At 37.8% G+C, this 24,553-nt stretch overlaps 1 protein-coding gene across 1 annotated transcript in view; it reads right to left on the bottom strand.

Moving 5' to 3' along the window:
* Nucleotides 1–726: 726 nt before the first annotated feature.
* Nucleotides 727–24,553, bottom strand: part of PRKD1 (protein kinase D1) — a 132,201-nt gene continuing 108,374 nt past the window's right edge. The window contains exons 14-18 of the mRNA XM_007469033.1: nt 24,445–24,553; nt 23,781–23,879; nt 22,592–22,859; nt 1,773–1,858; nt 727–945 (exon numbers count right to left, since the gene is read on the bottom strand). Coding sequence (XP_007469095.1) covers nt 727–945; nt 1,773–1,858; nt 22,592–22,859; nt 23,781–23,879; nt 24,445–24,553 — 781 coding nt within the window. The remainder of the gene's footprint in view (nt 946–1,772; nt 1,859–22,591; nt 22,860–23,780; nt 23,880–24,444) is intronic.

Here is a 24,553-nt window from a genome sequence, read left to right as displayed (position 1 = left end):
GGTTGCTTAGCTGCTGATTTTCCATAGTACAGCAGGGTATTGTAAGAAAGGGGGAAATATATCTGTTCTATACATGGCAGTTACATTTCTAAGGCATTTAGGCTTAAAAAGTAGTAGGTGCACCTAGGCCCATTTACTTGAGTTTAAATATACTGAGGCACACCAGGCAGGCAAAGGATTTGAAACTATACAGTAAAACTCTTTCATGCATTTGTGTCTTAGGATTGCATATCCATCCCCCCCAGCCCCCAGCCCCCATCATTTGTTTTCTCCACATGAGTTTTGGAGTTGTTCATAGAACACTGGTAATAATCTACTCTTCAAGAGTTTGCTTATAGTGACAACACCAATGGGACACACAGGACAGAAATACTTCATGGACAGGTTCTGTAGACTCTTACCAAATTGAGGCTCCAGTAAGAAAAACACCGATTTGCAAAGGCACAGTGGAGACAGGTTTAATGCATTAAATATAACATGAATCATTCACAATAACAAGTTTAGTGTTTCAGCGAACTTTTGTTAATACAACACAGTTGGTCACACAAAATACAAATGCTTCTGTTGATCTGTCTTGGCAACTCAGATACATCAACAGTGCTAACAGTTTAACAGCTTTGTTCTCATCTGACAGAAAATAATGGCAGTTCTGCAAGGCAAATGTTAAACCTGACCGTATGTATTTATTAATTCCACAGTGTTTTGACGGATTATAGGGGATGGAACTCAGAGGATGCTGACACGCTCACTGAGGGCTTTCATCTCTGTTTCTTCGGTCTCGGGACTGTCACTGTGGCCAGTGTTTGGATCGATCAGGTGTGTGGGGTACTTCAGGCCCTGCTCGCCTGCGTACTGCTCCCACCTTGAGTCATCACTCTCATGGGTGATGTAGCGTCCCCCGATTTTGCATTCCAGCTCTCGTAAATCTAACCAGGTCTGATAATCCTGAGGAAGAAATTGCAAAATATTACCATAGATATGATTAAAACTCATTAAAACACTCTGTCATTGTTGTCAGCTCCCACAACATATATGTTACCCTTTTTTCTTCCACTCCCACTGTGCTGTCTTTCATCAGGCACCCTGAGGTGACAGCATCAGCACCATAGCCATCCTATTTACCTAAACTTTGCAAATGCATACTGTTTATAGGATATCAGGCATCAGAAGGTGGGCAATTAATATCTGCAGTCAAACAAAGCAGAATGTTGGTATTCCTTTGGAATTTAATGCCTACAAATAATCCTTCAGTATTTCAGAGGATCGTTTTTCTAAACTTCTAAGTTCAATGTGAAAATAAAATATTTAAGAGAGAACAAACACATGCATATGCTTTATATCTACCATGCATTTCTTTTACAAGTATTGCCCTGGATTTAAATATATTGCTTCCAAACAAGTACAGTGCATGACCAGGTGGGCATCTACTTGGATATTTATCAGGATTACACATACAGATGCCTGTGAAATCTGGTCCTTGGAGTTTCATTATTACCCTTCTTTTTTTGTCTTCTGTTTTTGGTGTGTGTGTGTGTGTGTGTATGCGTGTGGTATGGTGTGTTTCTCCCTTATCCAATTTTCCTGGTAGAGAAAGAGGTTTAGAAATACTAAATTGTTATTAAATCCTATTAAGTTGCATGCATTTTGGCAAACAAACTGGTATTATAATTATACTTTAAAAAATATGACAAAAGATTTTTATATATAGTATCAGAATCTTAAATATTTAGAAGCTTATTCAACTGAGAAAATATCCAGTGATTGATTTTTACCTGTAACCAAGGGTGACTCAAGGTCTTATCCACGCTATAGCGCTTTCTCATTTTTACTTGCAGCAAGTTATTGATAAGATCAATGGCTGAAAAAAATTTTTATTGGTAAAAATAGATGACATATCTGGAACATATGCATAATTCATTTATAGTTTATTCCACATCTGCTATTTCACACAGTTAAATGCAACACAGTGATAGTAGACATTAGAACCTGAAGAAAATTCCCCTTGAGAATTCTAAAACCTTGGCCTTAATTTAATTTTAGATGCAAAAAAATGAATTGGAAATAATTGTAGACGAAGGAGTATGAGTCCTTTGTGAGTATGATGTGAATTTCTCTTAGTCTAGTTTCGAATACATTTTTCTGAAGTAGGAGTGTTGTTCAAATATACATCATTTAAATATGTGTTGCACTAATGGCAGGATAAAACTAATATTCAAGAGAAAGCATTTACTAATTTTGTTACAAAATGTGTTTAAAGTTTGAATACACATAATGGGCTCCGTAGTCTTGAATTAAGTGACAGACATCTGGACGCCACATTTAAAAGGAAGAAAATAAAGCATAACATAGGCCATGACTCATGATAAACTTAGAGCCTAAAAACCAATGGCCCAGTGGTGAAACACTTTTGTCTCTTTCTCTTTACTTTTAAAAATAACCGATGGGTCTTCCCTGATGGCGCAGTGGTGGACAGTCCACCTGCCGAAACGGGGGACGCGGGTTCGTGCCCCGGTCCGGGAGGATCTCGCGTGCTGCAGGGCGGCTAGGCCCGTGAGCCATGGCCGCTGAGCCTGCGCGTCCGCGGCCTGTGCTCCGCAACGGGAGAGGCCGCGGCGGTGAGAGGCCCGCGTACCGCAAACAAAAACCAAACCAAACAAACAAAAAAAACCCATGAATTGGAATTATATCAGCCTTCATTGCTTTCATAGGGAAGACAGGTAATCAACTTGTCTAACAATAATTTTTCTAAGAGGTTAGAATCACAAACCATCCAGCCTCATACTCTGCCTCTGACTGGGACTTCAACAGAGTGTAATTTAGGAAAAAAAGTGATTCTTCTAGTTATCTAGTCTACAACGCATCTTACCCAGAGTACCATGTAACAGAGTTCTCACTCACCTTTCTGAAAACTATTATTTTCAGCCTATACCATTAATTGTTCACTATTTATTAAATTCACTACCTCATGCTTCCCATTCATTCTTGTAATGACTTCCCATTTCTTTCTTTCCTGTTAGCATTTTCTTCCCAAGAAGAACTTAGTGAAATCTGCCAAACTAATGAAAGCATTCACATTCCACCAGAGTCCATTCCCTCCCTTAATCAACCCCGGTCATTAAGTTTCTTGAGAGATGGATCTTTCTATCAAAAACCTTTAACAGGTATCTGATAAAGATGCAAATTAACTCCCCAACTTCCCCAGCCATCAAGTCCTGAATGAGGGGGCTTCGACTCCATTGTTTGGTCTACATCAGTCTGTGTGGATCTGAAAATACAGTGTCACAGGAGTCCTGAGGCCACCTGGAACAAAGATCACTTTATTCCCTCAGAATGAATCAGAATCCTTCTCGTTATCAGGCAAAGAGAAATGATTTTTACAGGCTTTTGGTAATCTAGAATTGTATCACTTTGATACTAATATTCCAAGTATTTGCCTGCATGGAAGGACTGTAGAATCAAACATCTAAGAATTGCTTGATTGGAGAAAGTAAATGCAATAGCACATATTTAAATGCTGTCTATGCCCCTACACCCTTGCCTTCGCTAGGATACCTTAGGAAACACAGTATTTAGTACAATTTCAAATTCCAAGCATGTGTTCTCAGAGAGCTTTTGAAAGTATAGTTCTCTCAGTGAACTGTGTATTGGGCATGGGCTTTATAACATCCATTCACATGATTTACTCACTGGTGTGTAAAGTGCACCTTCCATTCTTGCTGCTGTGAAGTCACACAGCAAAAATGGAGAATAAGGGGAGACGGGAGAATGCATGTGCTACCATAAGCATGCCGCAGCATTATGCTTCCCCACACACTGCAGGGAATAAAGACATGTTATTAATTCACTCCTTCTGCTTTGAATTCTGTAATTAGGAAGGTAGGAGTACTGCAACTCGACAAAAAGTCTGGTTTGTGCCCAAATGGGCCCCAACAGTGAATCACACTGCCTAATGGGGAAGGAAGTACGGCCAGGGGAGAAACTAGATGTGTCTGAAGGGAATGGAATATGTGAAGATGAAAAAATTGCTCTGCTGAATGAAGCATATAATCACAAGTCTCACTACAGCCGCAGTACACAGCTGACCTGAATAAGCACAGCAAGCCAATGACAAGTACCTCCGAGAGAAAATAGTTTAGGACCTAAGGAGAGAATTAGCGGGAGTGTGTGTGTGTGTGTGTGTCGGGGGGTGGGGGTGGGGTGGGTGTATCTGTGTATTTATAAATATATTTCATGGCTCTTGATAGCAGAAAACAGAAATAATTAACTATTAAATGTTGGACACTGTAGTTAAATATTGGGAACCCGGTGTTACTGAGAAAATAGGTTCATCATAGTGTTTGAGAGTTCCATTCTACTGGTCACTCTTTCTGGAACTCCTAAAACATCCTTTTCATTAATCAAGTCTCATACAACTCAGCATTAAATATACCATCCAAAATGCCTTTCACTAAGCTCACTTTTAAAAAGAGATTCTACTGTTTTTGTTCTTTTACAATATTCTCTTTATTGACCATGTATATTGCATATACATATCATTCATTTATCTGTTCATTCAGCAAATATTCCTTAAGGAATTACTGTTGGCAATGACATTGGGAATAAAAAAGGTAATGATAAAGCCCTGGAAAGCTCCCAATCTAATTGCAAAGGCAAAATATGCACACGTGTGTACACACACACACACACACACACACATATAACATGACAAAATGCACCATTTACTCCGCAACGGGAGAGGCCACAGCAGTGAGGCCCGCGTATCGCAAAAAAAAAAAAGAAAAAAGAAAAAAAAATGCACCATTTCAAATCTTTGACCTTTAATTAATATCCTGCTCAAAGAAAAAAATGTTTTCTTTAGCACTCCCTAAATATAACTAGCTAGGGTCCTAGTGACTAACTGCAGTAGTCCAATCTATTTCACGTCTCAACGGTGTTGCAGGATACCAGTGACAAGAATTCTTTTCTCCTATGTTGTGCCCAAAGTTGTCTTTTTATAACTTACCCACATTAATCCTATTTATGTTCTAGATGCAATGGAGAACTTGACTATTCTATATGACAGCTTTTTATGTTCAGTAGCTCTTTTTCAATGTTCCTGTTCACAATGGACCAGAATTTTCTTCACAATTTACTGACAACTTAATTGTGATATTATTCATATAGCCTAGGATGGAAGGTTTTGCTTTTTTAAAAAAATTTCACATTCATATTCTTAGGTACTCCTAACAAACATATGAAAGTAGTTACCTTTTTTTTTTTGGCGGTACGCGGGCCTCTCACTGCTGCGGCCTCTCCCGCCGCGGAGCACAGGCCCCGGACGCGCAGGCTCAGCGGCTATGGCTCACGGGCCCAGCCGCTCCGTGGCCTGTGGGATCTTCCCGGACCGGGGCACGAACCCACGTCCCCTGCGTTGCCAGGCAGACTCTCAACCACTGCACCACCAGGGAAGCCCCAGTAGTTACTATTTTAATCTCTATTTTATATAAAAGGAAAAACTGAAACTTCAAAAGGTCATATAACTTGGTCGAAGTCAGACAGTTCCCAGGTAACAGTTGAGGTTGAAACCCAGGGTAACTGGCTCCAAATCCCGTGCTCTTAAATACTGTGGCATGCAGTAGCCACATCATACCATTAACTCATTATTATTAACTGGTAATAACCTCAAAAACTAATTAAATTTAGAAAATTTCCAATAATGAACATTAAGTTCTTCTCAGTCATGTTTCCACCATACTTTTATGTACATAAGTGCCTGGATTGATCTATCTATCTATCTTTGTGACCTTAGCTCAACATTTCAGCATTCAAAGACTATTCTGAATGTGATGTGATCTCTCCTATTGAAGGGACTAATCCTCTAGCTTTCCAACACTTCCAAACTGAGTAAGCCTATCTGCTATGCATTAATCAAATTACTAGGAACCTTTTTTCAGGATAAGGCTTAAACATAGGACTTGATGACTCTCCAATAGATTACACGCCCAACTGCCATGCCTATTAATTATTCTTTGAACACACTCATAAATGAGCAATGTTTCCTCCTAGGAGTATCCCATTCAGTCCATATGTTATCATCTTCTCCAAAGGCTACTGTGGGAGATTTTTTTTCTAATGTTTTATTATAGTAAAGAAACATAAGTCCTTGGTATTATTCATCCTACCTATCTGGCAGTAGGTATCTTATTGAAAAAGAATGCAATTATTTTGGAGTAATAGATTCTAAGTAAACTAATATTGACTAGTATTGGTTTTTAGTTATTTCCTTCTCAGTACCAGGATTTGTTTCTAAATATTTGCAAACTATTCATTTAATCATTCATTCTAGGATTTTGACAAGGACAAATATTAAGCTTCTTCTTGAATGATTACAGAATCCATTCTTTCCCCCTTTTAGAAATTCAGAAAACCCTGGCCTGTCTTAAGTATTCTGGTCTCTCTCTCATTTTATCCATGATTTACTAATTACCCACAATGGCTCTAGGAGCACCTCTGTTAGCCTCTTCAATATGCAGTAAGTCCTGTTCTGAACATCAGTCATAGTTTATAGCTGCCATTGAGTGTACTCTTGTGATACCACTATTTCCCCCCTAGGTACTAGCTCCCAGCTGAGACTGCTATGGGTAACCCTCAAATGTAAAGGATCCAAGTCAAGGGAGGAAGGAAGCCAGTAGCAAAGAGGCAAAAAGACTAGTAAAACTGGAGTAGCTACAGCAGTCCCAAGAGAGTCAACAATCAGGAAAAAATTCCAAATGGGATCTCAACTCCAGTTCTGAAACTCAAATCGAGACTCAGAATTCTGACCTAGAGGGAATCTGACAGGGTTTGTCTTTGAAACTGCAGGGTGGCTGGGGACGGAGAAGGAGAGACAATGGGAAAGACAGATATGAAATTGGGCCATTCTGTGAACTTCTTTCAAAAACAAAGCAAAGGAGAAAGGGACGGTGGTCTGGCTGTGGGAAATAGGAAGTAAGGAAGGGGACTGCAGCAGAATGGGAAGTCAGAAGGAAAGGTGACATGCTGGCATGTCAGCAGAACAGGATACTAGCACCCAAGGCGGAAGCTAGAAGGATACAGAAACTCCAGGTTCCCTGGAGCACCAGGAAGATCTGGAGCCCCAGGATAAAGAGATATTTGGGGAAGCAGAGAATGCCGCAAATTCCTGGTACCCCATACTTCCTTCCATAAATATAGCAAAAAGTACATATCCCAATACCTGCCTTTCATGAGGTTAAGGTTTACTGCTACACAGTGCTGGATTCTCCACAGTTTGGGGCAATAAGCAGATGTAATTTAAAACAGCTGTCGTTGTACCTAGGGCCAAAAAGCTGTGCAGGAAAATCCTCCATTCTCTGAGTTATATTTTTTGTTTCACACCCTCCTTCCCTTATTCTCTCAATTTGAAGAGCCGCTTCTCCACCCCCAAAGCAAACAGGAGCAAAATAGGCAGTGGCTAGTTCCTCCTTCTCTTTGCAGTAAATATAATGGCAACTTTTTCAGAGAGTGGTAGGATTATTTTCTGATTCTACTTGCCCATTTACTCTGAGAGTTAGCCTTTCTAATATTATTCTGAGAGTTCTGTTCTCTTATTCATCCTAAAACTCAATCCCTTCCTTCCATATTTTTAATAAATTGTCTTAAGGCTGAGCTCTCTGAACACCTCAAATAGCTACATTCGGGCAATGTGAGAAGTCTTTTCTTTTTCTTTCTTATTAGAAAATTGTAAACAATTGTATGGTTCAGATTTTTATTTTAAAGAATCCCCTCTCTCATAAGCCCAGAGTTTTGTGTTTTCTAAAATGTCTCTGGCCATGGATCCGTATTAATGTTTCCTATAAATTAAAATAAGAGCAAAGAAAATGTTTTATGACGCTTAATGTTTCTTTTTTGCTACAACAAATTCTTGGCTAACAAAGTTACTTCTCCCCTAACTTCCTGTACAGCAATTTCTCTTGTTGCCCCATCAGCTGAGAGACTGAAATGTCAGGAAAGTGAAGAGAAAATTTTATCAAACTTTTTTTTTTTTTTTTTACCAGAATGGGACTTTCAGCAGATGTTGGGATAGCTGAAGTTCTGTGTAAGTATATCCGAACAAAAACAAAATTAAATGGTATACGCAGGTGCTGAAGGGCTTTATGTTTTAATATGAAAAGAAACGTTCCATCGGTGTTAATTGTATGGATTCTATTTTCTTAGGGTGTCAAAATTCAGAATCATCTTTGAAATTGTGCAAACTATATTGCAGTCATTCTCCATTTCAAAACAAATACCATGTGTATGGACAATAGGTTCTTAGTATGCAGAAGGGACATTTGCATGTGTCATAGCTATGGCTAAACTAAACAGCATCCAAAGCTTGGAGAAAATCCTACAGAAAGAATGGAACTGGACATATCTGAAGACATAATAGGACCCTCAGGTCACACCTCTCAGTCATCTTGCATTTTTCATCTCTTTTTGGCCGAGAGGCTTGCAGGATCTTAGTTCCCCGATCAGGGATGGAACTTGGGCCCCTGCAGTAAAAGCACCGAGTCTTAACCCCTGGAAATTCCCCCATTTCCCATCTTTCATTTTAGGTACCTGCCTGTCCCCCCATTCTCCCCACTAGATTTTAGCTCCTTTAAGGTCCCACAGATTGTGTATTCATTTTTGCACAATTTCATAAATATTTAAAATCAAATGCATCATTTAATGTATTAGGAAAATGCTTGCTAAATAGCATTTGATAGATTGAATACATTAATTAGAAATTTAAATAGCCATTTTCTCAGCTCTATGTTTTAATATCCACATTATGTGCATATAGTTTGTATATTTTGGCTAAAAATACTCCTGGATGGTAGGACATCACACGTCTACAAATGGATCACAGGATCAATGACTTTCATCAGAAAATCAGAATAATGCTGAGAGGATCTGCAATACAGATCACATTTACTTTACAATGTTTATTTGACACGAGAGAAATTATCTATGAAACCCTGGGGCTGACCTGTTTTGTCCAGACATGGTAGTTTAGAAAAAAATTTTTCATACTGTCTTTCGTCCAGCTGCAAATTACTGAGGTACAAATTTTCAAATTAGAAGCCAGATCAGAACTATCGACTCTAGTGATGGAGTCTTCATCTGTCACTACTGAGCTCCTTGTTCGCTTTTTTCCCTTTCCATTCTGCCTCACTGCCTGTCACCCTGTAGGCTCAGTACTTCTCCCTTTGGCTTGATTCATGCTGATGGTAAGTTATGTGTTTATTTAAAAAATCATTTTGCAACCCTTCACATTCCAGCTCTCAACCCAGCAAGCTGTTGCCCGGCAACACTAAGTGGGATGCTCCTCTCAGGGGCTGAAACCAGAGGCTGCCAGCAGCAAACAAGGGCGCTGGGAATCATCATCTCACTCGTTCCTGAGTCAATTACCGCAATCCAATGAAGTGCAAGACCTTTAGAGACTCAAGCAGGGTCTTTCCTTTCCCAGTTCTTTCCTCTGTAGAAAGTTATTCTATCATTGGGTAGTCCTTTGCTTTACATTCAGTTTAATTTCCGCCTGAAGACTAGAAAGACAGTCTTGGAAATCATGAATTGTTTAAGCACAGCATACAGCAGCCCCCAAACTGATGCCAAATTGATTCAAAATTTAAACTCTAAATCAAAATATATTTATATTAGTTTAATGAAGTTTGGGGTGAATTTTTCTTTTTTTCATTTTCACTTTGGAGAGGTTTCTGTTTTTTTTTTTAATGCTGATACTCAAGCCAAAGGTCAAGTGAAAAATTGTTAGGGGCCTCCAGGTGTCGGTAGTTTTAGAAGCACCTCAGGTGTTTCTAATATGTGCTCCTAGGGTTGAGAATGGCTGTGCTAAGCAGTGCGTTTCAGATTTTTACACCCATATGAATAATCTAGGGATCTTAAACTGTAGATTCTGATTAGGTAGGCCTGGGGTGGAGCCTGAGAGTCCCAGGTGGAACCTTAGACCACATTTTGAATAGCAAAGGACTAGGGGTATGAGAACATTGAAAGCAGTTGAAAACTGGTTTAATATTGCTCAAAGGGCCCCAGAATAGATGGATATAAACATGGAGAAGGCCCCATCTTGTTTAGTATTCTGGAACGAAGACAATAGAAAGGTTTCAGGATAGCTTCTACTCAGGGGATGCCGATAGGAAGAGCAAACAAGTTGGATTACACAAATAAGTTCCAAGATAACTATATAAATATATAGCTATACTGGTAAGATAACATTTAACAGGGACAAATGAAACAGAGTCCTCCATTTAGCCACCCTCCCCCCGAAACCAAACCAGTCTAAATACAGAATTGAAAAATGTGGCTTCTCAACAACATTTATAAGAAAAAATTCAGGGTCCTAAATGCACAGTAAACTCTACATTTTATACATAAATCAAGTGTTATTTTATGCCATGCTAAAAGAAATGTGTTCTTTATAATGAAGGAATGGTGGATTCACGTTACTCTCAGGCTCACTGAACCTTGAGTCAGAACATTTTTGAGGTTTGATTTAAAGAGAACATAGGGCTTCCCTGGTGGCGCAGTGGTTGAGAGTCCGCCTGCCGATGCGGGGCGGGGCATGGGTTTGTGCCCCGGTCTGGGAGGATCCCACATGCCACGGAGCGGCTGGGCCCGTGAGCTGTGGCCGCTGGGCCTGCGCATCCGGAGCCTGTGCTCTGCAACGGGAGAGGCCACGGCAGTGAGAGGCCCGCATACTGCAAAATAAAATAAAATAAAGTAAAATAAAAAGAACATAAAGAGGGGAGTGTCTGGACCAGAGTGAACAGGAGGTTAAAGAAAAAACTGCCCAGAAGAACAGAAAGCTTGGGGTGATATGATGGCTGCTTTCAAACCTCTGAGATAAACTTTTATTTGGAAAAAGGATTGGGTTTGTTTCTACCAGTGGGTAAAAACCCAGAGACATTTTGTTCACTGTGCTAGGCTCAAACTGAGAAGAAATAGGGCTCCTCATGAAATTGTACATTTTCTATTACAGTAGCAACATAAGAGTATTCTGGATAATTGCTCAGTGGATTGGTATTGTGGAGTAGTACAGGGGTAGGATAAGATTTTTAATATTCTGTATTTTGAAATATTATTCTGTGTTATTGTGAAAGAAAGCAAATTTACAGAATATTTAACATTTGTTGTTCCTATATCCTGACATCTCCACATATATTTACATGTCACGTTTCAACTCAGCTAGGATATACATTCAGAAGTGAAATTTTATTTTTATTATTGGGATATATAGGAAACATTTCAGTTTGGAGCACAAATAAACAGCCAATTTTTGAGCACTTACAATGCCAATGTTCTGGCTAAAACTTCTCCAGATCAGCTTCTCTCTCCAAATTATCATTTTTTAGGAAAAAAATCTCATTAATTACATTTTATTTGCTATCAAAGGTTCCTTACCTGGTGGGACACCTTTTCAGATATTAACTCATTTGGATTTTGAAATATGTATGTGTGTGTATGTATATGTATATAAACACATACACACATACATATATTTAAAAATTCACTAAGTAGATATCATTTAAACCACTGTATGTCTTTGGCTCATAATTTTAAAGTTCCTTATTACTGAACAAAAAGCATACTCTTTTTAAAAAAAATTAAATGCAAGTAACCCTAGAATTTCAAATAGAGATTGTTTAAAATGTTAAAACCCAGGGGAAGTTGTGACCCACATCATTCACTATAGTTTATCAATCATGATGGAATCTCATGGTACCCAGTCCAGCATTTTTAAGTACTTTACTGCCTAGTCCCCTTGCATCTCCTCCATGCTGTTATGTCTGACAGTGGTGCTAATATGTTGACAAATCAATCTATTCATTAATATTCAGCACGCTTGCTGGATCTGCAAGGCTCATAAACTGTTACAAACACAGTTTAATTTTTAAATGACAATTGTCTTTCTTTTGTTTCTCATACCATTGGATTTCTGGGTCTCATCTACCCGAGGCTTATTTTCAATAGGGTTATTTTTTGTTTTGAACAATATGTAGTGAAAGAGGGACCTACAGCTGGTTCCTTTTCATGGCAAAGTGCTACTTCCAACTTAAGTGTTTAGCGTTCTGGAACACTGTTGGATTTTGAAAACATACCATGTGGTAATGGTGCTAGGCTTTTATTTAGCTTTGCTTTGTGTTTGTACTGGCTGTATTTTTCATCTCCAATTTCTGGGGGAAAAACGCACTTGTGACCAATTTTATTTGAATTTACCACATTGAATGGCAAAAAAAAAAAATAGCTTTTAAAATAAAATTTAGATGCTTGGATAAATTTAGTGGTATATTATTATAGCCTTTCTATGCCTTGGGATGCCATATATTCTGCACTGAACATAAATGTCAGCAGAGGATTGAGACCAAATGGAAGAATAAACTACAGCTGCACTTATCAGGGGAAAGAAGCAGCAGAAATATTACCATTGAGACTGTTGGATCGTGCAGTGGAAAAAAACCTGTGTCACGGGTGCACCATCCCAAGTTGATAATTTTGAACTAAAGATAAGTTATAGGATTAATGCAAGGGCATTTCCTTTTCTTTTTTTTTCCTTTTCCCATATGTCAAGGCTTCATGTCTGATCTTAATTCTTGATTATATCAACTAACCATGTGACTCTGAAGCTGAGCAGTGACAACACAGCAGGTGAGATGAGAATAGGTGCTTCTTCAGACTTCACCTGCAAGCACGGAAAATGATCTCTGTCTGCGGGGGTCGTGGGCTCTTTGTGAGACAATTTCTGAGGCTGCCTCTGTGTTGATTACTGCCTGCTTGCCTCCCTAATGGCATATAAAGGAATATCAAAACTCAGAAGGAAAAAATAGTAATTTATCCAGTGATCATCATGGTCTATTACTAACCTTCCTCAAATTTACTGTGTGTCTCTAATTGAACACATCAATTCAATCTGATGATGGAAGTGTACTTTTACTCTAACAGAGGCTTTCCCATCACTGCAGGTTTGTCATCATTCTCCTAGTAGGATGATTTGCACTGAAGCAAATTATATTTCACCTTATTAGCTATATAACCCACCTCACATGGTTACCTGTGTCATCTCTCTTCTCCTTCTAAGAATAAACTCTTGGGTAAAAAATGCTGTATAAAAAAGCCATTTATAAAATAGAATAATTTAAGATGTGTTAGGATCTTGACCAACTGAAGGAATGTAGAAAAAGAGAATTAATTTGACTCTCACACTTGCAAATTCTCCTTTGTGTGGGCAAAGCAGGTTTAGAGATTTAAGATTACATCTTCTTCATCTGCTCAGTCACCATGCAAGAATTGGCATTATAGAAAAGGAACTATAACCCTCTAACTCTCCAGTAATATTCACATATAAAATAGTATAGATATATATAGTGTATGTGTATATATATATATATATATATAGATAGATAGATACAGATACATAGATAGAGTTTGTATATTTAACATGATAGACAACTTTTAGACCAGGTGTGCAAGAATTGAAGTCACACAAAAGGTTGTACTCCACTTATTCCTGGAACTTTCTTGCACTTTTGTTCCTTATTATTATTTTTTACAAAAGTGTCATATGCACCTGGTAAAAGATCTAAATCAATCAGTAGGAAGAGTTCAAATTGAAAGATAAAACCTAATATCTCATTATTAAACCTCTTTTAACTATGTAAAAAATTTCTTCTGATTACCTCTACACCTTAAAAAAAATATGTGCAGGGCTTCCCTGGTGGCGCAGTGGTTGAGTGTCCGCCTGCCGATGCAGGGGACACGGGTTCGTGCCCCGATCCGGGAAGATCCCACATGCCACGGAGCGGCTGGGCCCGTGAGCCATGGCCACTGAGCCTGCACGTCCGGAGCCTGTGCTCCGCAACGGGAGAGGCCACAACAGTGAGAGGCCTGTGTACCGTAAAAAAAAATATATATATATATATGTGCAGTATCATTTATGCTTGATTCACTAACTTTAAGCTATTCAGAGTATGGATGAATTCCAGTCTGTGAAATGTTTATTAGTTTACAATGAGATAAGTATAGAAAGTGAGACTAAGTCTTTGGAAACTTTCACAGCATTTTGACATTGCTGTCACACTTTTATTATATTTCACAAAGTACTGATCCATATGTTTGGAAATTAAAATAAAATAAAACTGGTCCTTTATCACATAGTTTGAGAAGAACCACCTTAAAAACAAAACAAAATAAAACATTGATTCTCTCCCATTAAGGACAATGAATCATTCATTTCAGCTTTTTCTACCTCATTGTCCTCCTTTATGCAATTAATTTAGTTACATTAAATTAATGTACTGGCTACTGTTGTAATTTAGAACAGTGCCTGGTGCACAACACAGGATATATATATATATATACATATGTATATATAAAACATTTATTCAAAAGGATTAACTCTATGATTAAATCATATATGTGAATGTACTGGGCTGGCCAAAAAGTTCATTCGGCATTTTCCGTACAATCTTATGGGAAAACCCAAATGAACCTTTTGGCCAACACAATACATAAGCCAATCCATTCACCTCGGCAGAATCGGATATCAACTCTGTGCAAGTTACAGCTCTTACAGCTCCTTTCACCTCTTCTCTGTCCTCCTTTCCAGTGTGAAAGAAGTTTCACTATTTACACATCCTTTTGCATAATTATAATGAAGTCAGATATGCTTGGTCTAAAGGTTTTCTATAATTTAAAATTAATAAGCAATATGTGGAATAATTTATATATAGCTATTATGAACTATAGGATTATAACTCATACCCCCTATAGTCTATAACCTATAACCCTACAACCTGTAGCATCAAATTTCTACACCTATGCCCACTCAAAGGAGAATTTTCAAGTGTTAAAAGGATTCTCTCTTCCTATATTCCCTTAATCGCTCAAAATCATGACACACGTTAGTTTCTTCTTTATTACACATAACTTTATTACACAAATTTTTGCATTTCCTGGAGTTTCTTTTTTCTTCTTTCATCTTGACATAGGAAGCTTGTCAAGAAGCTTTTTCTTATTTCTTTTTCTTACTATTTTCATGGAAGTCTATATTGAAATACATTCAACATTTGGAACAAATTACACGTCCTGATATTAAATATCTGATAAAGAAAATGATGTGGATACAAAAAAATGTTACAAATGAGAGGAATTTTTAGTTCATCTAAATTTGAATATTGGAAACTTACTAAAAATTTTTTTAGAGCACTGTCAGCTGTCAGGTCTTTCAGGGGATCAGGGCTCCCCAGCAGTGTTTTAGAAAGTGTGCTCCATGGACTTCTTACAGTCTCAGAGCAAGATGGCAGTTTATGAGGGTGGAGTCTGGGAATCCCCATTATTAACTAGCTCCTCTGATTAACCGCTGGCATGCCAAAGTTAAAAACTGTCTGCTATACATTTAGAACGAGACAATTACAGGTAGTTTAAAACGAGCCATGATCAAGGAGGTTCTTTGGCAAAATTATTAGTAATCCCCTACCTTGCAAATATTCCTGTGTTCTATTAGGTACTTTTTCCACTTCCTGTTTTCTAAGCTCTACATCCCTGTTACCTATTTCTTTTCTTTTTTTTTTTTTTTTAATTAAGTATAGTTAACTTACAATGTTGTATTAGTTTCTGGTGTACAGCAGAGTGATTCAGTTATACATATTTTCTTCTTCATGTTTTTTTCCATTATGGTTTATTACAATATATTGAATACAGTTCACTGTGCTATACAGTAGAACCTTGTTGGTTATCTATTTTAACTGCTGTGGCCTCTCCCGTTGCGGAGCACAGGCTCCGGACGCGCAGGCTCAGCGGCCATGGCTCACGGGCCCAGCCGCTCCGCGGCATGTGGGATCTTCCCGGACCGGGGCACGAACACGTGTCCACTGCATCGGCAGGTGGACTCTCAACCACTGCCCTACTTACCTATTTCTTAAGTTATAGATTGAGTCTTGGTTGCAATTTTCTGTTTTTTTGGCCATGTCCATCCAGGATTCACCCTTATTATGTACTAGATGTGACAAACATGGAGGACAACCTGGCCTATCTCTTGTTATTTTGGAATTGCTAAAAATGCAATGAAAGAAAGGGCATATTGGTACATGATCAAATAAGGTGCAATTCTCTTTAGTTTCATCTGATTATCTAAAAAAATGTTTAAGTGACAATGGACTGCCTGTTCCATAAGATGAAGTAAATCTGCCCAATCAAGTAACTATTTGAAAATAGGTGAACAAGTCCTTTCAAGGAACTGAGAAATGTCATAGCCATCCTATGTGCTGAGGACTAAGCTTAACCTAGTATGAGATAAAGCTGGAGGTGAGAATGAGGCCATGTCTAATTACTGACAGGTAGTAATGGATAAACTGGATGGTCAAATGGCCATCAGATAGTCACAATGATGAAATGAAACAAGGTACAACACACTGCCTTAGAATGAACTGAAATGTTCTCAAACTCCTCCTTTCCCATGATTACCTAAAGTCTCCTTTTGTGCAATTATTTGTAATCATATGATTCATTCTGGAGTGTTTTATTGTATACATGCATTTTTATTTAGTTATACATGTATAGCAATATATAATTTATACAAGTATTTAGTTATATATATAACTGTGATTAAATATGTGTTTAGTTACATACATAATTATATGACTGTATGTATGTGTGTAGAACTAAAATATATATATATACACACACACACACAGAGATCGATTGATCATGTAAAGTGATTGGAAATAGTGGTTAACACATTTAAGGTAATCTAGTTATGTCAATCACTGTGCTAACTGCTTTCCAGTGCAATTTCATTTAATACTTAAAATAATCCAGTGAGTTAGTAACTAGTGTCACTATATTGCAGACAAGAAAACTGAGACCTGAAGGCATAAGTAACTTGGATGAGGTCACCAAGATGCTGAGTGGAAGCAACTCAGGTCTTTATCACAACGTGATCCTGTTTCCCTGTCTTTTTAGACATTATTAAAAATTGTGTTGCTACACTAGCTCTAAGCTAGTGAAAACATATTAAAAATTTAATGTGACAGCATGGCTAATTCCATTAGAAAGGATAATCAAGAGGCTGTAAATGCAGTGGGTAAGAGCATCTGCCTTGGAGCAGGCTGACAGGATTTGCACCCTAGCCCCACCCAGGGAAGCCACTTAACCTTCTATGTCTGCAGTGCCTCATCTTTAAAATGGAAACAATTATACTATCTACTCAAAGGTTGGGGACAATTAAATAAGTTCATATATGTAAAGTGTGTAAAGTAGTGCTTGGCTACAGTGCAAAGGTTATAGAAGATTAGTTATTCTTATTTTTTTCTTTCAAAATTTATTTAATTTTACTATTACCATTTTACCTGTAACATTTGCTAAGTTAAATTTTCCCCAATTTTTTTCTCATTTTTCAAGTCATGCTTTAATTCACAAAAATATCTATTTTTATAACAGACATCTGTTAATGCTTTTGTGTTTGTTTTTAGCCTAGTATCTTTTCCCTGCAGGAACTTCCTCTCTCCAACCTGGAGGGGCTCTCCATCATCCACAGTGCCAATCAGAGCCAGGCTCCTGCAGTGACAACGTGATTGTTCCCAGGGTATTACAGGATTTAAGGGCAGCCAATCAGTGCCCCTTTCAGAGACTCTACAGCTACTGACAGATAATTATGGTTCCATTCTGAGTCATGTACAGTGGGTAGCATGTAAGCCTGGAGCTGCTGGAAGATCACTTTGTACCATATGAAAAGCCCACCTGAGAAGGAAGCCATCATAAAGTAAAGCAGAGGTAAGAGAGAGAAATGTGACACTTGAACTATAGGATCCAGATGAATGGAGTTTACCTTCTGGACTTCCCCAGTTGTGTGAGTCAATAAATTATCTCTGTCTAACTTAGAGATAAGTTTCTATTATTTGCATGCAAGAGTCCTGATTAACTCACTGATAAATTATTAGTAAGCATATCTCTAATGCCAATACTCAGCTTATTATATTATAATAGCAAGAATAATTAATGAGTTTAAAATATTCCCTATAGGTTGCTAAATATCAAGACATTAGAAATAAGCACCCTTTGGTGTGCAACAATGTATGCTGTAAAGAATGGAGAGAAACCAATGATTTCAAGTCCAAGCCCTACCATTGTGTGACCTTAGGCAAGTCATTGAACCTTTCTGGTTTCTAACATAGAGACTAAATCAAGTTACTTATTAGAGGATTGCTGTGAGGATCAAATGGCACAATGATAGCTCAAGCACTCCAGTATATAGTATTATATTTTACTGAGTCCATGTCTACACTAACAGAAAAAAAAAAAAAGCACAATAAAGGAATTTTCTCTTCCTGACATATCTACGTACGTTACAAAGACCTTACAACTTTCTTTTATCTTTTGCTTTTTCATGCCAAGAAAAAAAGTACAACTAACAATTTTTCTGAAGAACACTTGGGAAATGTGCACATCAGTTTGCATATAATTTCTAAAATTATACAATCAATTCTTGGTTACTCGCCAGAGCAACTGCTTAGCTTAGTGTTCTGCTATCCTTTTCCTAGATTCAAATCCTTGGCTCACCCCACACCTGCGTTCTATAAATGCCTTTCACATCCTTTATCTCTTTCAGTCTCTATTACAACTTCATAATATGGGCAGGAATCATTACCCTGTTTTACAGATGAGAAACTGAAGCTCAGAAAAGGTAAGTGATGGCTAATTAGAATGGCAGGAAGTACATCACAAACTGCTTCATTGCTGATCCTTACCTTTGATTTAGAGTCACTGAGGTGCCTAGATTTTTACTTCCTTGCATCTGGAATTTTAGTGGTTCTGGTGTGGTTTACAGTATCCTGACACTGAAAATTCACTAATTTCAGTTGTGACCACCCTTGGCCCGATACTAGTTTGCTTGTGTATTCATTAGATCCTATGTGCTTAAAGTTATTTGGTACTGGCCCTGTGATAATATCTAATCAGGAAATTATTTGTTCCCAACAAGACAGTGGAATAGAATCTGGGCCGGTAATTACTTTTGTAACACCACAGCTAATATTATGACATAATTTAATTAGCTTTTCTTTATATTCAATAATACTTCTGTTCGTACACCAGCAGGTAGGTAACTCATCTGCCATCTGAGCTTCATTTAGCAAATAGTACAACTCCTGTGCCTCAAAGGCAAGGATGAGCTAGAGAAAGATACTGAGAAGAGAGGCCAGTTAATCCCCGAACTGATACTTGAGTCATTTAGAAGAAGGAGATTCTACCTGAGCTGGTTTCCACATCACTTTGTCTGAGTGGCAGGACATTTTTAGTGCTTAGACATATCTATAGCCAAGTAAAATGTGTTCTTTCTGGTCAAATATAAATGCCCCTTGAATAATCCCATGTAATTCCCTCTTTGTAAAATGCTGTATCTCTTCCTTTTCTTTCTTCAGTGACTGGCCTAAGTTCCATCTCTCCTGAAAATGCAATTCTGGCTAGTCAAGTCCACAGTGATTCTCCCTTCTCTGAACTTGGAGACCCTGATTCTATACCAAGCTAACAATTCAAGGAAATAAATGATCATTTTCCCAAGTTCATATAACTCATCTCCCCAACAAACTTTCAAGGACATTTTATGAAAACTTGAAGGATATTTTATGTTTTGCCCTTTACATTCATATTACTTATGCATGTATATTGTGGTTTCCCAACAAGAGTTTCTTGAGCTATTGATATCTATGCCTCTGGTTTCTATTACTAGTGATAATTAAACATTCATAATCTATAGCTTCTATCTACACAGAAGGCCAGCATATTTCCATGATACCAGAGTGGGCATCATTTGTTCCACTACTCCAAGAAAAAGTACTCTACTACTCCAAGAAAAAAAATTTTAATGTGAAGGCTATGTTTTTAATGTCCTATTCTTGCATAACAGGAAAATGTATGACTGGCTTTAGAGATATTTCAGATTTGCACTGTGGTAATAACATCGTTATCCTACTGGATTTCTAGATTATAGATATCAAACATACCTTTAACTGTATTTAAAGGTAATGTTCCCTGACAAGGTTAGGTCACAAGGTTATTTGATAATTCTCTCCTTTCTGCCTCCTGGCTGAGAAAAAGAATTACACTTCCCTTTTTTCCCCTATTGAATTATCCTAAATATTTCATTAATCCTTTGGCTACATGGTAGTTCTTTTTAAGGTCACAGATTCCTTCAAAATATATCCGCCTGGCTATGATTTACAACTAATTAAATGATGTTAAAGGTTGTTGACAAAATCAAAACTACAATGAGGTATCACCTCACACCAGTCAGAATGGCCATCATCAAAAAGTCTCCAAATAATAAATGCTGGTGAGGTTGTGGACAAAAGGGAACCCTCCTACACTGTTGGTGGGAATGTAAATTGGTGCAGCCACTATGGAAAACAGTGTGGAGGTTCCTCAAAATAGCAAAAATAGAGTTGCATATGATCCAGCAATCCCACTCCTGGGCATATACCCAGATAAAACTATAATTCAAAAAGATACATGCACCCCTATGTTCATAGCAGCATTATTTACAATAGCCAAGACATGGAAGCAACGTAAATGGCCATTGACAGAGGAATGGATAAAGAAGATGTGGTATATATGTACAATGGAATATTACTCTGCCATCAAAAACAATGCAATAATGCCACTTGCAGCAACATGGATGGACCTAGAGATTATCATACTAAGTGAAGTAAGTCAGACAGAGAAAGACAAATACCATATGATATCACTTATATATGGAATCTAAAATATGATACAAATCAACATATCTACAAAACAAAAACAGACTCACAGATATACAGAACAGACTTGTAGTTGCCAAGGAGGGGAGGGGAGGGAAGGAATGGGCGTTTTGGATTAGCAGAGGCAGACAGTTATATATAGGATGGATAAACAATAAGGTCCTACTGTATAGCACAGGGAACTATATTCAATATCCTGTGACAAACCATAATGGAAAAGAATTATATATATATATATATATATATATATATATATATATAATTATATATGTATAGCTGAGTCACTTTGCTGTAAAGAGGAAATTAACACAACATTGTAAATCAACTATACTTCAATACAATATTTTCAAAAGGTTGCTGCCAATAGTAACTCAAAGCTCTGATAATAGATAGATCGTGCCATTTAATATGAATGTAGTCTAAGAACTAATTGTCCAAGCAATTTATACGTGCTCTTTTCCAATTTCTGCACCACCGCGTGCAATAACAGGTATCAAATAGATGTTTATCTATGAATGTATTTGCCTCTTTAAGTGGTGGGAAATCTCAACAAACTTAGAACCAGATGTTGCCTGAAAACTAAAAAGGAAGCAGGACCAGTGGTTACAGAATGTACGCTCAGAACATCTGGGCATAAATTCTGGCTCTGCCACTTACTAGCTTTGTGATTTTGGCAGGTGGTTCACTTCTTTTGATTCAGTGTTCTCACTTGAAATATAGATATAATAGTTAAACCTATCTTCACATTGTGTGTGTGTGTGTGTGTGTGTGTGTGTGTGTGTGTGTGTGTGAGAGAGAGATTTAAATAAACTCCAAAGCACGTTCATGAGGAACTGCTTTCTTTTTTTTTTTTTTTTTTTGCGGTACGCGGGCCTCTCACTGCTGTGGCCTCTCCCGTTGCGGAGCACAGGCTCCGGACGCGCAGGCTCAGCGGCCATGGCTCACGGGCCCAGCCGCTCCGCGGCATGTGGGATCTTCCTGGACAGGGGCACGAACCAGTATCCCCTGCATCGGCAGGCGGACTCTCAACCACTGTGCCACCAGGGAAGCCCAGGAACTGCTTTCTGAAGCATGCAGTGAGCCATTTTCGCTGCCCTGACTGCCCCACCACTTCTTTTAAAACTATCATTCTTCCTTTAAGAAGGAATTAAAACTATCACTCTTCCTTTAAGAAGGAAACATTTATTAAGAAGAATTTAATTTTAAATAATGCAACACTGCCAAGGTAATCTATCCTAAAAAAAAAAGCATCAGAGATACATATAAGAAATTATACGTAAAGGTTATCTAACACTGAACAAATAGAAATAACCTAAAAATATAATAGCGGGGAATATGTATAAAATATACATGCTCTAATGTCACATATAGGAAAACAGTATACAAAGAATGCGGTATACTAATATATGTAATGTGACAATTAAAATATCAGTATCATAAGGTTCTTGTGCCCATAAGTTAAAAGTGCTTAACATAGAAATAGGCATATAGTAAATAAAAGGTTACTGTTAGTAAATACCAAGTATTACCATTATATCAATGTGTAAACATTTATAAGTTCTAAGGAAATACACCAAATATTAAGTTTCTCTTTATTTCATTTACCTTTTAATGTGTATTTCTCAATTTCTCTATAATACATATACTTTTTACCAGGAGATATTTTTGTCTCCATTTCCTTTACTGCTCCATCCACCTCAATAAATTTGTGCCCCTGCCTTAGTGGGCAATTTGAAATAAGCATTTATGAATTTAAAAATTCACAACTCAATTAATAATATAACACAATGATTAAATCATTATCACTTTTGAATGGAAGATATTACCTTCATGAGAGATTTCCTTCCAGGGATTTGGTGGATACATGAAAGCTGCATTCTGGATTTGGTCATGGATGTCCTCATCTTCATTAAATGGGAATGTGCCACTTAGGCTTACATAGATGATGACCCCAACAGACCACATGTCTAGAGAGCGATTATAGCCCTTGTTCCTTAGAACCTCAGGAGCCAGGTAAGCTGGGGTACCCACCACTGACCTCCGGAAAGACTTCTCTCCAATGATCCGGGCAAAACCAAAATCACAAAGTTTCACCTGTTGATAATAATGGTTTGGAGATATAGTAAGGTCACAAACTGTGTGTCTTAGTCCACAACTGCTAAGAAACAACTGTAATATTTTACATATATTGTATGGATTTCTCATGGTAGAATAGCTATTTTCCATTTTATGTACTTGAAGATAGTGGTTTATGTACTGATACAAAAGTATGCTTTTATTCATAAAAATATCATCTAAATATCCTCCTTCCGTCCTCCGTAAAACCAGAGATAAATGTGAAAATATGTATACACAGAAGTGGGTAATATTGTTTTACCAGGCAGGAAAACATCATGCAAACTGATGGATTTAACTCAAGGGCTTATTATAAGTAAAGGTTGAAGGATAAGCACAAGGACGCATCATGCTATCCACAATAATCCTCAAAATTAGCTCTGCACAGACACCTAGCCAGGACACGAGGATATCAGGGAGCCAGGGCAGAACAGCCACCTCAGTCACTTCAGATATGACAGTTCCTGGGAAGAGATCCAGTTGTTTTGAATCCTCTGAATTGAGGAAAAGAAGAAACTTTTTTCCTTGCCCCTGAGAACAACACTGAACTGCAATATCTTGCCTAACATTAGAGAGCTGGTAGCATCCCTGGGACTCTTAAGTGTCTCCCTCTTAGGCTAGTGCTCCCAGCTTTGACCTAGTGCTGCCAGTTCTCCAGGACGTCCACACGACAGAAGCAGAAGCACAATGAGAGGCTCAGTGTGCATTATTAAGGCAGGCTGAACTGAGATGCAGAGCGACAAAGCTGCAGTCCCCACAATATAAGAAGGGTAACAAATGGATGAAAACAGACAGGTGAGACTTGAAAAAAAGGTTTTGAGGAGAAAGGGTGACAGAATGCTGCAGGGGAACCAGTGATGCTGTCCGCTGGCTTTTTTGCTGAGAGGCTTTCATACTTGCCTGAGGGAAAGGATCAGCTGATGCTAGCAACACGTTTTCTGGTTTGAGGTCACAGTGAACAATATTTTTAAAGTGTAGATGACGCAAAGCTACAAGTATCTATAAAGGAAAAAATCATCAAAATCATTTTATTTTAGTCTAAAAGTTTATTTCAAAATGTTTTCTACTAGGACATAAATTTAGAGGGTCAAGAGAAAACTCAAAATGAATGGTTGAGTTTCTTTATACTCCAGTCCCTGAAATGAGCTAGATTAACGCAGCAGGTTTCTAAGGAAACTTTAATGGAAAACGTATCATATTATGGTATCCATATAGCAACCAAAACAGGTGTAGATAAAAGAATTCAATGATATCTAACAAGGATACATATTCCTGAATATTTTCAAAGAATGAGGACTCAGTCACTGTGCATTTTAAAATTTCATGAGTAGTTTTAACACATGGGCCTGCACACACATTATTCATTTGGTACGTATCCTGAGCTCTGGATGCTACAGATATAAATTAGAGAATACAATAAGCCACTGCAACTTTTTTTTAAAGTGTAGTTTAGACTGGGGAGGTAGGGACTAAACAACAAGGGTAGAAAGCTCTAGGTAAACAGTGATACCATTTGATATTAGATATTACCTTTTTTTTTTTCTGACTCTAATTGATTTCTTACCTGAGTAATTAAAAACTTCGTTATGTGCTCTGGCAACCTGCCCTTTTCACTTGACAAGATCATCTCCAGCATGTCTCCATGGAGTTTTTCCATAACAACAAACACTCTT

This window comes from Lipotes vexillifer, unplaced genomic scaffold (assembly GCF_000442215.2).
Source record: "Lipotes vexillifer unplaced genomic scaffold, Lipotes_vexillifer_v1.1 scaffold631, whole genome shotgun sequence".
Taxonomy (NCBI): Eukaryota; Metazoa; Chordata; class Mammalia; order Artiodactyla; family Lipotidae; genus Lipotes; species Lipotes vexillifer.
Note: the sequence above shows the minus strand (reverse complement) of the source record. Positions and strands in the feature narration are given on the sequence as shown.